The sequence below is a fragment of the Athene cunicularia genome, assembly GCF_003259725.1.
Source record: "Athene cunicularia isolate RWA chromosome 1 unlocalized genomic scaffold, athCun1 chr1_part1, whole genome shotgun sequence".
Taxonomy (NCBI): domain Eukaryota; kingdom Metazoa; phylum Chordata; class Aves; order Strigiformes; family Strigidae; genus Athene; species Athene cunicularia.
This window is the reverse complement of record NW_020799091.1, coordinates 96,584,399-96,599,793: the sequence shown is the minus strand read 5'-3', so window position 1 is coordinate 96,599,793 and position 15,395 is coordinate 96,584,399. Positions and strand designations below refer to the sequence as shown.

Here is a 15,395-nt window from a genome sequence, read left to right as displayed (position 1 = left end):
AAGGGTTTGACTGCAGTTTGGGTGTCCAAAATAGGAGCATGCAATTTGGGTGTCCAAAATAGGAGCATGCAGGAGTGAAATATTTCACGGAGAACTGGACTTTGTTAGTGAGGCAGAGGGGGTTGACTCCTAAACAGTGAGGTATTTGGGGAAGGAACAGACACCTACTGAGAATGGCCCACTTGTAAATGGTTTGACACATCAACTCTTACTAAATCACTTCCAAAGAATGAAGCCTAAATCCCACTCTTAATCCCTCTCACCAACAGTGTTTCTTCAGGGCTTCAAGTCAGGCTCCTTATGGCCATGAGTTTTACCTTTTGGACTTATCCATTCAAGCTGTGTCAGTGGCCACAGTGATCACAGCCTCCTTCTCCTTGTGGCTCAGCATCTGGGAGGAAAGGACTCAGTCATGGAACCCTGACTGTTCTTCACAGGAATTTGCACAAAGTTCTATAGATGTTTCTGAACAGTGAAGAACAAAGCGTCAAGCTTTGCTATCAACTTGCCTATTTGCGAAAAGGTTTCTGTGTAGCTGCTTCAGATCTACCCCAAAAGACAGAAAGGGTAAACTGTAGTAATTTGAATAAATGTACTTTAAAACCAGACCATTTCAAGCTGCTTTGAAATGTGGTAACTTTAAATGTTACCCTTACACCTGCAAAGCAGCAGCCTTTGGGAGTTCTACAGATGTCAGTCAACTGTGTGACAAAACCCAAAGCAGAATCTCTTGCAGTAGGGGCACAGAATGATCTGTGACAACACTGGTTTAAAAAAACCTATTGCTGCTCAAGACATGGCAACACAATGATATTCAAGACCTTGACACTGGCAGTCTTTCCACTGTGTGGACTGTCCTACCTGACTAGCAGTAGGTGAGGACATACCTTAATGCCAGGATCTACCCATTCAAAGTTACTGATATAAAGACATCATTTAAATGACTTCATGAGTCTCTCTCCTTCCTTTTCATGTTAACATCATGGGCACCTTATAAAATTAGGGAGGCAGAAAAACAGTAGTAGTTTTTCTGTTCACTTTAATGGGTTTTGTATCATGCTTTTCATGAATTCATTTTTAAACATTACAGCCCAGCATATATGATTGAATGGATACTAAAAATATGCAGCATTCACCCACAAATTAGTACAACAGCATGAGTTACTTGCGCCTTAAATAGTAATACTCCCCTAAATAATAATGTTATCACCAAAAAGACACTCAACTGCATGCAAGAGCAATATGCCATAGGAAACAAACTGACTTAGCAGGAGGTCTGTAGATAGTTCTTTTCTGCCTTATTAAAAAAACAAACCCAAAAGGATAAGAAAACATGCTCCAATACACCATCCTGTTTCAGTAGGTTTCAAAGGAAATTATTCTTTGCCTATCATTAAAATACCTATTCAGACAATACTAGAAAACAGAGCAGAACAAGATATTTAAACTGCATCCCAAAGCTGTCAAGTGAAAGTATAGGTTTTCTAAACTCCACAAAAATGTGCCACTTTTAAGGAGAAGTAATCATGCTATTTGTGGTCCTTTTGATTTGCAGCTAGGTTAGCGAATGCTTCATGAAATGTGACGTGACTCTATTGTGTGAGTTCCTGGGAGCAACAGAGGAAACCTGTGATGTAGAGATAGCAGGCTCAGATTGACAATGATAAATATGTCAGACGATGACAATCATTCTGTGAATTTAGTTCTTGTGAATGAACGAAAATGGTAATTTAAAGTGTCATGATTTGGAAGCATAATCATCTCTGCATCAGTCATTCACAGTCAGTTGTAGTAGAACAGAGCCTGATATTGTTCCACGCATAAAGTGTGAGCTTCATGAAGACATATGGGTACAGATTTGGAGTCAGATGGAAGCACCAGATCTGACGTTGTAGATAAAATGACCAATTAACTTTCACCCAAGGACTGAGCCCAATCACTTACATACCACTAAAACTTGACTGACTTGATGGAGATGAGGCAGAAAGTATGTGTTTATACAAGACAGATATATTGTGGCTTTTGTCGCCAGTCTCTTTGGCCACACAACTCTCAGTCCCCATGCTAGCTGGGTGAGGAAGAACCTAGCTGGGGAAGGACAGGCCCCAGTGAAAGCCTGCATGACAGTGGCCAGTGATTCTTCTCAACTTCACAAGTGTCATGGGTTTTCTGTCTCTTTGTAAGCTGCTATTCTGCCTTTGGGAATTCAATAGGATCTCTAAGGTCTCAGGACCAAAATGGAATAGTTTTGTAGCCATGCTTTGAGTTCTTACTACTGCTCAGGAAGACACATACTGACACTGGATTAAAAGGGTCCCCAGCCTTAAAACTACTGGAAGACAGGGAAAATTGTCTTATAACTACTGAGTGATACCCTTAATGTGGGGCTGGTGGTGGTGATTGTAATAGGTAGTGTTCATAGGTGATGACGAGGGAGATAGACACCAATTTCTCATGCAGACTGATGTGAAGTTCTTCTGTGAAACCATCCACAGAACTTTTTGCCTAGTCTTTACTCATTAGTGGATCACTTCTAATCTTCTTCCTAGTGGATCATCTCCTTCTAACTCCTTATATTTTAATGTCTGAGTTACTAAACCACATGTCCATCTCTGCCAGGTTTCTTTTAAATTGTTTATCTACCCTATAGTACTTTATGGCAAAGTGTTTCATAGGCTGCATGCTCTATGAAAAATATTTCCCCAGATGTGATTGCATTATGGTTTTCTGATATCTGTTTTTTGTTATCTCCCCTCTACGCAAGTTGGTGCTGTCCGGAAGGGTAAAAAGAAATGCATCTATCTAAGGTACTATTCCATTAGTTGAGCTGAAATTACCTGTGTCTGTCTTGAGGAAACACAGGATTTTATTTTAGATGAATATTGATTTTGATGATTTCACTTAGCTCAACAATGGTCAGCTGCTTTTTTTTTTTTTTTTTTTTTTTTTTTTTTTTTGTGAAGACATAAGTCATTAAGCCAAACTAAGAACAGAAAGTCGAGACTGGGCTCCAACTCCAATACCCAGTGGAAGAAATCCACATGAAAGGGTATATGCTAATGAAAGAACTAGGCTTCTCAAAGTAACTTTGCTGCTGCTACTCCTGTGTTGAGAGTGAATGAAACACCACATTTCTGAAGCATTTACTTTTTTAATTGCCAATTAGGGGAGTAAGAGCTGCATGCCTGCTTTTGCTGCTACTAGTATTATTTTTCTTTTGTGTGAGCCTTTCTGTTTTCCATTAGTTTGCTTATAGGTATATGGATTAAGAAATACGAAATATGATGATGAGAAAGTGGAAGGAGTTCAGCAAAGAACAACTGGAGGCCCTGAATGCTGAAGTGTACTATAAAATCTAACTCTGCAGTTTAATTGCAAGGGTGATAAGAGAGGGGTTCTTCAAGCTGTCAAATATTTGAAGTGGGAGATAGGGGAATTATTTATGGGAGGGATGATAATGGGAGGAAAGAGCAATCTCTCGCTTATATGGCAGAATTTCATGCACTGCACAGTGCTAACAGTGAGGATCAGCAGGTGCATAAAACTATGTCCTCCCCTTCCTGCAGAGAGATATGCCTGTGCCACATGCCTGGGCTGAGACAGCAAAAGGAGCAACACTGAAGTCTGGGATAGGCTGATTTTGGGGTGCAGAACAGCCCCATTGCACAATCACTGCTATCCCTGCATCTGAAAACAGTGCTGCACTGACTCAAAGGAGCACAGATCTTACAGGTCTTTTCCTTCTTGTTGGCTTATATTTTACCAGCTCTCTTGCTTTTGGCAATGACTCTCACTGGAGTCTTTGGTTTTCTCCTCCCTATATTTCAGGATATTTTATGGTAAAAGGAATAGTGGTAAAATAAAGTTAGAAGAGCCTGAGCTATAAGTGCAGGCAGTGGTTCAGAAATAATACACTTTGAATTAATGTGTGCTGTGCACAAAAGAGAGAATGATTGTAGGCATTATTTTTCCCATAATGTGGTTAATATGGTCCCTGTCAAATGTTTGAAGAGCAATGGAGGCAGGTGAAAAATACAGGGAGAATGTAGTCTAGCTTTAGGAATTAATTTAATAACCAATTATAAGGCTTTTAAAAGACAGCTGTCAAAAATACCATGATAATACCCTTCTCTCATTGTTTTTATTGAATAATGCAACTGATTCCTTTTTCCAATGAAGTGTGATATTTTTCTTTCACATCAAATACTTTATCTTACTATGTTCTATGACATTTTCCATTCATTGATTCTGGACACGATTGCAACTCATTTTCAAAGTCTAGGGGCTTCAGAGTCCAATACATTTATGGTACTACCTGTTTAACAGCTGTTCTTGTACATATCAGATACCTTTTTTTCTGGATTGTTTTTCCCTTAACTGTTGACCAGAATTCTTTGCTATTCATCATGCTATGCTTATTTCCTAGAACTAAAATCCATTATGGTCTCTTATCTGCTTGATAGCTCAGTAAGCCTGATCCAGGTCAGACAGTTTTTTACAGCTTTCGGAAACATTGATTCTGTTTTTCACCATTTAATTCAACTCATCTGCTCTCTGTGAAGACAAGGGATTAGACATTTTTAATGATTTATTTATCCTGAGTGAATACGAATTTCCTGCTCTTATCATATACGCTGTGGGCTTTTCTTTCAGCACTTGCACACTGCTCACTTCTCCAACTGAAGTCCATTGTTAGTTAGCACCTTTAGAAGTTTAAGTGCATCTTAAATAAATATAGAATAATCTCTGCATCAGAAGAGCATTAAAATTGTGAGGCCAAGCCCCAAACAGCTGGAAATAGACAGTCAAGGGTGCAATGCCAACTGGCCCAGATGTGAACATACCCAGAGTATTCATAGGATGATGAAAAACTGTCTCAAAAAAGGCTTTAGCCACCTAACTGACATTTTTGGCAACTCAATTCCATACTGAGGTCCTTAAAATCTGGTACTTAAAATCTGAAGTAACTTCTGCTTTCAATATTACATTTCTGCATATGCTTTAATGAATTCTGGCCATGCTCAAAAACACTGGGCATGTATTTCCCCTATAAAGACTGTCTTATACTTAAATATATCTCACACCAAATCTCATATGGATTCACAATTCTGCCCAACTGCTGATCAGTGCAATATTACAGTGTGACTGTGGATTGGGTTCTGTAGAAAGAAGTGCTGTGGGAAGCTGTGAAGGTGTTTTAGCTAATAGCTTTGTGTCCTGACCACTTAGATTTAGTGTAGAAGACGAGTGTTTGCTCTGGGAAGCATGTGACTGAAAAACCCAGCTTTGCTGTGCTGTGGACTGTAGTCATGCAAAGGAAAGGCACTGAGACTTCTTAAACAGTATCAGACTGACTGTAGCCTGTGTTTTAGAAATGGGTGTATCCTGAGCTAATGAAAGTAAGGGAAGTATTGAAACACACACCTACCATGGAAAATGACAGCTTCAGTAGACTAAATGTTAAAGGTGTAAGTAACAGGAAATACTGTGTTTCTATAAGTGGTACAATGCAGCTTATCTGTAATCACTGTTCCTAACTGAAAAAACAGAAATTTTTATTTCATTCATAATTCAGCTCTTGGTTATCTCATCCCCTATATTTTGAGTTTAATTTTCACAAAGATTTTAGCTTAGCAAAGTAATATTAGCAGTGATATCAAAATTTAATACGTTTTTGAAAAATCTAAGCTTCTAGAATCCTATGACTATATGAGTGTCTTAGTTTTCATTTGGGAAAAAAATTCTGTCCCTCACATCTGCAGAGAGAAATTAAAAACAAAACCCTTAAAAGCTCAGAGAATGCAAAGCAAATACTCTTCACATTGTTATATACTGAGTACTGGAAGTACTGTCAATCAGCTTCCTGATTAAGACAAGTTTCTTTTGCTTCTTATTGCATATATAAGTTCACAGTTCTTCTAAGCCACTACTAGTGCATCACTGAAACAATAGAACTTTTTGCTTTCTTGCATAATGAACTCCTGTTTTAGAATCTCATTCTTCTCTCAGAACTTGACCTTTAGCAAGAAGAATAGACTGTATTTTCATTTAATAATAGCATTGTTCTTTCTGTTCTTTTCATTATATGCATCAGCTATTTTTCTGATGAAATAACAACAAACAACAAAAACAACAACAATAATATAAGACACATTATGGTTACTTGTAATTTAAATTTGACTGAAGATTAAAGGAGTTAATTTTGAAATAAATGTTATTAACCTATACATACAGAATCAAATCAACATTAATTAGACGTTCCACTTAATAAAACTCTATGGCTTAATATTTGCTACGAAACTATTCCTCCAGAAATAACTATCACAACAGAACTCTTTTCTTACTGAAAAGTAAGAGATGATGAAAATACATATTGTGGGAAAACCAGCCTTCCTATTCTACTCTCAGCACACCCTCATAAAAGGGCTAACCATAAAAGGATAACGAGATATCTTTAAAATAAATGACTCTAACTTCCTCAAGCATGGGCAAATGACTTCCTTGAATGAGTTTTCTGAATGCTTTGGGGTTTTTGCACTTGAATTTTGCATTGTAGGAACTTGCTCTTTCTAATAAATTGATGGTACTTGATATCAGTGGAAAATGTTGAACAGTATATTTGTACTTAGAAATGCTTTCTGAGACTGAAGAATCAGTATTCTAGACCGATGAGATGGAGACTCAGGGTTTAGGATCAGTTCTTCAAAGTCCTGATTCTGTGTATGCACAACTGGTGTTATGTTGACACAAGATAGCATATATGCATGCACTGCCAACTCAGGACGTGATAATAAGAAGGTTAGGTTTCTAAACAAAAGACAAAGATAAAATGTGTAGTATTGGGGGAAAAAAAAGTCGAAGTAGAAAGGTCACAATGTCCTTGGAGCAAGAGAGAGTATATTTGATATGTATTTGCTGTAATGTACCATACGTTTTTCTTACATGTCACAAAACAATAATTCAGAATAATTAGAGCTGCTCAAAAAAATCCAGATTACTCTGGCACATGTAAATCTGAAAATCCTGTGACTTTTAAATAACTCAGAGCAGAAACATTTTTGTCTTTATAAGCCCTGTCTAAAAGTATGAGAGAGTAATAGGGACACTTCAGATTCAGATACTGGAGACAAGAATAAGAAAGCTTTTGGGAAAAGCACTCCATCACAAACCAGACCTCTCCTAGGGTTTGTCTGCTTCTGAAATTCTTTCAGGTTAGCTTGATTTTTTTTTTTACCCCCTCTTTCTCCTCCGAGTTAAAACTCCTGCATAATTCAGAAGATTTTATCTGGAGTCATCCAAGGTCTCAGTACTCATTATTTCACTGTCTTTGGAAGTAAATTTACAGACATTTGGAGTACACATTTTTTTAACAAATGAAGAAACATCCTTGTTTTGAACCGACTCTTCTGCCTCTGGCTGTCCTCATGCAGGTGTATCATGTGGTTTAACTGGGTAGCAGAACAAACATGACTGTTTACTGATGTGCCCCTACTGCCAGAGAACATCTTAATTGGATGTCATTTCTCTGCTAAATGTTTTAGGCAGCCAACCATGTCCATTCCATTTTCCATTCTAGCCTGTAGCAAGTTCAGACTGCTCATGTCACACATTGATTATGCTGCAGCCATCATATGGCATGCTCAATCCATGTTTCTGCATATTTCAGAGCTGAGACCTTGGACTTCCTCATTACCTTAGGGAAAAGAGTTTGTACAAACTTGTCTATACATCAGTGACCTGGACACCTTAGAGCTCAGTCTGGATGAAAGAGAAAGGATACATTCATATTCTCATTTGGTCTTCAGCAAAGAGTATATCTCTGGAGGAGCTTTTAGAAATATCAGGCCCCTGAGGAGAGCTTTGTAGGGGCTATTCAAGCTAGTGAGCCATCATGTTGCAAAAGAAGCAACCAGCTAACCCCTGACATAACGTAGACATCCCACAGATACCAGTTAGAGGTTGTGATGTAGACAGCTTGCTTTCACCCAAGGCAACTCAGGAACATGTTGCACACCTTGACTAGCTGAATAGCAGGAAGAAAAATTAATGGAAATAGAGAGGAAATTCCTTTCAACAGCATAACACTGGACCCTATAAGGACTTTTCTAAGGTGCTATCAAGGCATCACCATATTTGGCTACTCACTTAATGTCTTCTAATAATTCTCATTCCCCAAAGTAAATGATGATCATTCCCAAGGACTGAATTGTTCTGTTTCTCTGAATATTTAATTTTTAATATTGGCCAAACACATCAGGCTGAACATCCAATACCTTCCTGTACTGCTTAATATTTGCTCTCCTATCTCGCTTGCTGTGCTTTAGCCATTTTTAGGCAAGATGATGGCATAATTTGGGTTAAAAATAACCACCAGTGCATGGAAAGCATGAGAACAACAGGGAGAGAAGAAAACAAAACAATTTGGTTCCTGATTTCATTTATATGCTCAGCCTTTAAGTATTCTGAGATTATATGAGGTAAATTGCCCACTCAGGCTATAAAGAAATTTCAAAATGCATATGGATTTTAAGGCATTATAAAGGAATTCTTGGACAGCTCCCTGGGTCTTAGTTATGGTGGCTTTCCATTAATTATGTGCAAGTGTTGTAAAATAATAACTTGGGGCAAAGAGTGGTATTATTTGGTATACATTTCTGCTTCTGTATCAGCTCTAAGGGATTATCCCCCAAAATTTAGCACAACAGGTCTTTCTAGTTTGCACTTAAACTGTTGTATTAAATTTTCCCTGTCACTTTTTTTGTTGGTTGGTTTATTTTTTTTTTTTTTAACTTTCAAGGCAGACAGATCTCTCAACACACACAAGTACAGGGCTCTGTCATGATATCTCATAGCTTTCCATCATCATAAAGGTCCTATAGAAATAGGACAGAAATTATTAAAACATTTTTTTTCCTTACCAATCTTCCCTAAGATGTGACAGATCCTCTGAGAATGGAAATACAAAATGTGACAAAAATACAGACTGTTATCCCTGCTGTTGAAGATAACAGAATTGGAACAACTACTGCATCAGTGTTCTCTCAGTCTTCCTCTTAGTGTGTAATATGACGTGAATCTCAGGTATGGGGATTTTCGTACTGCAGAAACATCCAGAGAATCTTTATGGAGAAGAAGGGGCAGAAAGCAGTTAACTTCATCAGAGCATTCTGATAGAGAGAAAAAGAGCAGTGGAGGGAAGTTGGGTATTTTTGGAACTGTGCAAAGATGTGAACAGAGGAAAGAGACAAGAAGCACAGCTCTTTGGTGAAACTGAAAGGCAAATAATAATTTTGTTATATTGGTACCACGATCAAGCCATTTCCTGAGGACTCTGAAACCCTCTAAGGCCTCAAAGGCTTTTTTCATTTTCTCAGTTCCAAGAAAAAGGCCCTGCAGCCCAAACCAGAGGCCCGCCCTATATCAGCTTGTTGCTTCCCCATTCCATTTATTTCCTTTTAATCTTCACTAGCTTTAAAATGAGCACTGTGGTGTGTTCACTAAGAATTTTCCTTCCAGCTTGCAATGCAGTTTATGATTTATTGAAAATATTTTAAAATGTCATGAAATCATCTAAAAATTTCATAAAAGGTTTGCATGAAGTATGAACAAATCCTCATACAAAGCAGCCGTAAATCCTTTTAAGAAGCATGCTATCTTAAAGAAGCCAAATAAAAGTAATTCACAAGACAAACATGAATCTTAAAGGAACTGCACAGTGCATTTTTGAGCCTGTGTTCCTGATCAACTATGAAGTTTTACAGAGGCCGCTCCTCTGACTCTTCAGACCATTCAGAGAGTCCACTTGCTTTCCTCTAACACTTTTTGGTAAGATTCCTTCACCCTGTTTCAGAAAGGTTGTGCAAAGTCCAGGAAGTATCTAATGCATAAGGCAGAAACTACTTATTTGCTTCCACCTTTGATAAGAGGTTCCTCCATTGTTCCATCCATCTCCCACCCATCCATCAAGACATAATTATACAGCTATACAGCACCCAGTAACACCAGAGAAGTGATGAGTTCGCAGGATCTTTCTAAGAATGACATTATATGTCCACGGAGATAAATGGAACAAAAGGACCATTCCTCCTAGCAGAGATTTTCTCTAGGGTCTGGTATCATTGCCCTTTTGGGCCTTGCTAAACTGTAATTTTGGTCTCTCCACTGTTACCACCTAGGCTTTGCTGCACCATGAAGAAACACTTCATTCTACTTACGAATACTGGGGAAAGTATAGGAATGCAGATCCTGTTGGTAGCTCAAAAACTTGAAAATATCATCTATGAATCTCCCTTTGACAGGTCTTATGAGAAGCAAACAGCAGGGGAGAAGAAAAACTGGACAGAACAGCATTCAGATAACAATGCACACCTCCATGGCAACAGCTCTATCAAGTGCTTTAATGAAAGTTTAACCACCCATCAGCAGGTTGCCATATATCTTATGTCATTGCCTGTAGTCTGCTACCGATTAGCAATGCTCTTCCCATGGGGAGAGGAGCTCTCGGGTTGACTGCTGCATCTTGTATCTGTGTGCAAAGCTTTAGGAATAGGGCCTTTGCTATATGTGTGTTCTGCTGCCTTTATTGTGTCTCCGAGGTCTGCAGCACCTTTCTGTGGGATAGGTTGTTTCTGATACAGAGATGATTTTTTATAGCTAGTAGTGGTGACTCTGCCCTGCAATGGCATATGTAAGGAGATACAGAGAATGATTTCAAAAAGAAGAGAAGTGAACAGGGAGAACAAAAAGGCAGGGAAGTGCTGCCCTAGGAACAGTCCTGTACACAAACAGAAAAAAAAAAAAAAAAAGGAAACAACTTTCTAATTCAAATGAGTCTTATGCATGTGTCTGTGTTTCTGTCTTTCTATAGTCTCTGGTTAAGCAGAGTAAAAGATTTCTCCCTGTTAAATAAATTTTAAAGTAAATTTATTTAAGCTTGCATAGGCTGTTGATCTAGGTAAGTTTTGGGATAGTGGTTTGCCAGGATTTCATCCCAAATTGTCTCCAAATTCTGTTCAGAAATAGATTATCCAGTCTGAGTCTCTCAGCTACAAGTGTTTATAGGCACCACTCCATTATCTAGTTCCCATATTGTGGCAGAAGTCCAAGCTACCTCTTGCTGGTTACATGTTTAAGACAACGCACACCTCTTAGAAACCAGTGAAATCAATGGAAAGCTTTCCACATGTATCTCTGGGCATAATTCCTCTTGGATGAATCTGGCACAGGCAGCAGTCCTGAATAATTGCACTGGATTTAGTGCAACCTTTCATAAGCTTGTGAAGGAATCTATACACTAACCTGAATCAAGTAAATTAGGCACTCATTAAATCCACAAGTAGTTACATTCTATTAAGTAAAACTCAGGCTCATGAAGACAAACATGTAGTAGCTGGATTTAGGTCCAAATAAAGGTGATTTAAACTGCATGAAGAAAATAGTAGTGCTTGTTTTGGGGATTCCTTATTTTTTAGGAGTAGAATGATTTATGATGAAGTTAGGAGGGAAGACAAGGCTGAATGAGATCCCTGAATGCAAGCACTATTTTCTGGTTTTGTGGCATTATGTAAGGGAGGGGGACAGATGGAAAAAGAAAGTGGTTGAGCTTCCTATTTGTACTCACTCATTGACTCTGTCAATTTGGCCATCTCTGTTTCTCTTTTGGGCTTCTCCTGGGGGAACAGACAAAATAAAAAACAAACATATATATATATATATAAAATATATATATAAATATAAATACACTTGAGCGCAAGTGACAATGTGAGGGAAGGACATTAATCCTTTATATATGTCTATTTTATTTAGGGATTTAACTTTGCTCCTAAATAGCCTGCACCTCTGGAGGCTTTTTTCTTGTGGTTTCTGGATTATGTCAACTATGAAGTGTGAAACTTATGTTTATTTTTGTGTGAGTGGATTGAGTTAAAGTAATTGAAGTTATTCAATCAAAGTGATAATGGAGGAGGAAATCTTCCTCTATTATATGCAAGTGTGTTAGGACTTTCTGACAAAAGATATGAAAATGATCATCCCACAAAACAGATATACTGAAGAAAGCAGTTATTTAGAAATAAATAAATTTCATATGGAAACTGGAGTGAGTGGTATGGTACTGGGTCTGACACTGAAGTAACCTTACTGAAGTACTGCTTCATTTCTTTCTTTGATACACGAGGGACTCCCAGTCAAACCTGCCTGTCTTTGACACTTGGTTTTGGTATAAATGTTTTAATCTAATTTTGTTTTCCCAGTTCAGACACTTGTTGCAGATGTTGTAACTAAGCCTGTTTTGACAGAAGCGCCCTTGTCAACCAAGAGCCCTTGGATTTGGTGGAATTGCCTCTAACAGGGACTGATGCCCCAAAGCACACCTCAGCCAGAGCAATAGAGGCTGAGTCCAGTCTCCTGAATTCAGAGCCAGTTTGGGCTGAATTAAAACATTCAGCCCTTCAAAGCCCTTTAAGCTCTAATTAGCTGGTTTTGAGAAGATGCAGCGGGGCTGATCTCACCCTTATGATCTCTGAAACTATACAAGCATCTTCAGTTTCTGAGTCCCAGCCCTGTGGGTAAGCAGAGCTTGCGGTCACCCACCCCCTTCCCCACAATCATCTTCAAAATGCAAACAGTCCAGATGTTCACTAGTTTTAACCACAGAGGACAAGTCCAGTTGGAAAAGCCAAGGGGAAAAGGGCCAGGTGTCAAAGACTGTTGAGGCTCTGAGAAAGGGTCTTATGGGCCATGGGTGTGCAGATGTCAGCTCTTGCTCCAAGCAACTTTTTTTTTTTTTTTTTTTTCCCCCAAAAAACATTAGCAGAGGAGAGGATTTCCTTCAAAATATGACTTCAATGGGCAGAAACCTTAAACAGGTGCCCCCTGCTCCCTATCTCAGCTCTGGGAGAAGGTGGGTGTTTCTTGGCAGGGTGGCCTGCAGTAGCTGCTGAAATGGCTAGGGACAGGATTCAGCATGGCAGCATCTCTCTTTGGCTGGGTCTATACCAGCAAACAGCATTGTGGTAAGCCGTGTGTTGAGAATGGTGTGAGAATGGTCACTGCCAGGTGTTATTTGACAAGATATATGTAGTCTTCCAATGCTATTTGGCTATGATATGATCAGACCCTGTTGCAGAGGTGCCAGGCTGTCACAAGAGATACTCCTGTTTTATTTAAAAGAGTAGGATCATCTTATGACTTGAGAAGAAGTGAGGTCTGTCCATTTCTGTCTTATCCCAGTACTGGCTTCTATCTGGTACAAAAAAAAAAAATCTAAAAGAAGTACTTTCTGCACCAAATATGCTGCTACACACACTTCAGAAAGTTAGACTTCTGCTAACAAAAAGCTCAAATTTCAGAGTAATAGGAAACATTGGAATGCATGTAACGAGCAGATAATGCTTCGCAACAATATGCATATCCCTTAGAGCGTTTCATATGAAGAGAAGGGTTTAAGGTTATGTCCTGAATCTGTGGTGAGGTTAATGCCCTGAGCCATGCTGATAATGTAGCATTCAGCATCAGATTCATGCATTACCATGAAAGAAAAAAAGGAGGAAGAAAGAAATAGCACAAGAGTGCCATTTTTTTAAAAAAAAAAAGTCCTGTACAGCAATTTCTTGCATAGTGTTAATCATCAAAAGAAACCACAGCACCGTGAAAATCATCAGTAATTTGTGTTGCTTTATGTGACCTTAAAACACCTCCTTCCACTAGGGGACTTAATAGTTTATCAGGAATGAACAGTTGGAAAAGATCAAGGTTGAGCCCTGAAGATGGAAGTCTGGATTTGTTAGACTAATAACAAACTGTGATTTTAAATATTAATACTTTATTCTTGCATATTATTAAATACTTTTTACTAATGATGACGTCAATCATAAGGACATAGGAGACTAGAATATAATTTCCTTTTAAAGTATTAAGCATAATACATAAGGAGAAGGTTTTAAGTTTTTGAGCCTCTGAGTTCTGCTAATGATCAAAATACTTGTTTTGAAGAAGCTGGTAAAGGCAAGCACTAAAGAATGTTCTGTTTCCTCTAGTAATGGCCTGTGGCCACTGACAGGTAAGCACAGAAACATTTACATGTAAAGAGACTGAATATCTTCACTGCAGCAGTTCAGAGTACAGCAGATTAAAGAAAAAAGCTAAAGTTATCAGGCTTATGATACTGTCCCCTGTGTAAATTTCCCAGCTAGAGAGAAAACATGAAATGGCAGACAAGATTCAACTAATTGCTGCATTTGAAAATATTGAAAGGGTTTGGTTTACTTTTCATAAAAGAAATGACCAGGACTACTGAAGATCTGATCTTATTTAGAAGGAAAAGGTACTCTTGTATGAATGTTGTTTCTCAATAGGACAGGTTAAAAAAAAAAAGTCATTCTATTTTCCAGGTATTTTATTCAAAAAAATAATTTCTTTTACTGTTATCACTGAAGTTTAGAATCTGTATGAAATTATTCTCTCAAGTTTTGCATTCTTCTCTTTCTCTAATGATCACTACTAGTATGTGCACACATACACACTACAAAGTTCTTCTGGAAGCTAAGTAAATTTTTCTACTTTCCTGTTTTATCAAAATGGCAGATTTTAAGAAAATTTGAACACTGTTAAGAAATAAGGTTTCTGATGGCAGATAAAGAAGGAATTCCATCTTTTCTGACAGAGTTCGTTCTAACAGATTAACTTGGGGAAAAAAAAAACCAACATGAAAACCTACTTTTGGTCCTGACTTCAGCAGATGTGATTTTGAATACAGACTGACAGCAGCGTAAGACTTGCCTTCTTTTCTTTTTAAAACAAAGAAACAAACAATCCATCCATCCATCCATCCATCCAGTGTTTCTTTTTAGGACAGAACTTGTTTTTAAGGGCAGACTGTGGTAGTATTCCCTCTTGAGACTACTGGGTAAACAAGAATTGCCACAGAAAGCACGTCCAGAAAAGCAGGCCTTATTTTTCATCTAGCATAGTGAGGCTTGTATTGGGTTTTGTAGCTATGTCAGCATGGAGTGATTTCTGCAGGGCTTTGAATCCATGGGCTGTTGCTGACAGTGTACATGTTCTGGGGCCAAGAGCCCAAATCTTTCACAACCTCAGGGGAGCAGCAGACACAGACTCTGCTCTGCTAAGAGACTGGATTGTGTGCAGACATGTGCTACCCTTGCATACCTGTGTGAGAGAGCTACCATCTTCCTTGGTGCATAAAAAGCAAGAAATCCTGCTCTTCATACTTTCAGTGATACTCATGTAAAGTGCAAGCGCTAGATGATATTGTTCTGATGCAAGAAGGGATGTGTGAAATTTAAATCTGTATGTGAAGCATGCTAACTTCAACTAGTAAAAATGGCTATTTAAAATGTTTCTTTATACTTTTTGGACTGTTGGTGAGGCCTTCC

At 38.3% G+C, this 15,395-nt stretch overlaps 1 protein-coding gene across 1 annotated transcript in view; it reads right to left on the bottom strand.

The window, feature by feature from the left end:
* Positions 1-15,395, bottom strand: part of KCNJ6 (potassium voltage-gated channel subfamily J member 6) — a 159,183-nt gene that overhangs the window by 105,914 nt on the left and 37,874 nt on the right. The window contains exon 2 of the mRNA XM_026856353.1: positions 11,621-11,669. Within this exon, the coding sequence (XP_026712154.1) occupies positions 11,621-11,645 (25 nt within the window). The 5' untranslated portion in view covers positions 11,646-11,669. The remainder of the gene's footprint in view (positions 1-11,620; positions 11,670-15,395) is intronic.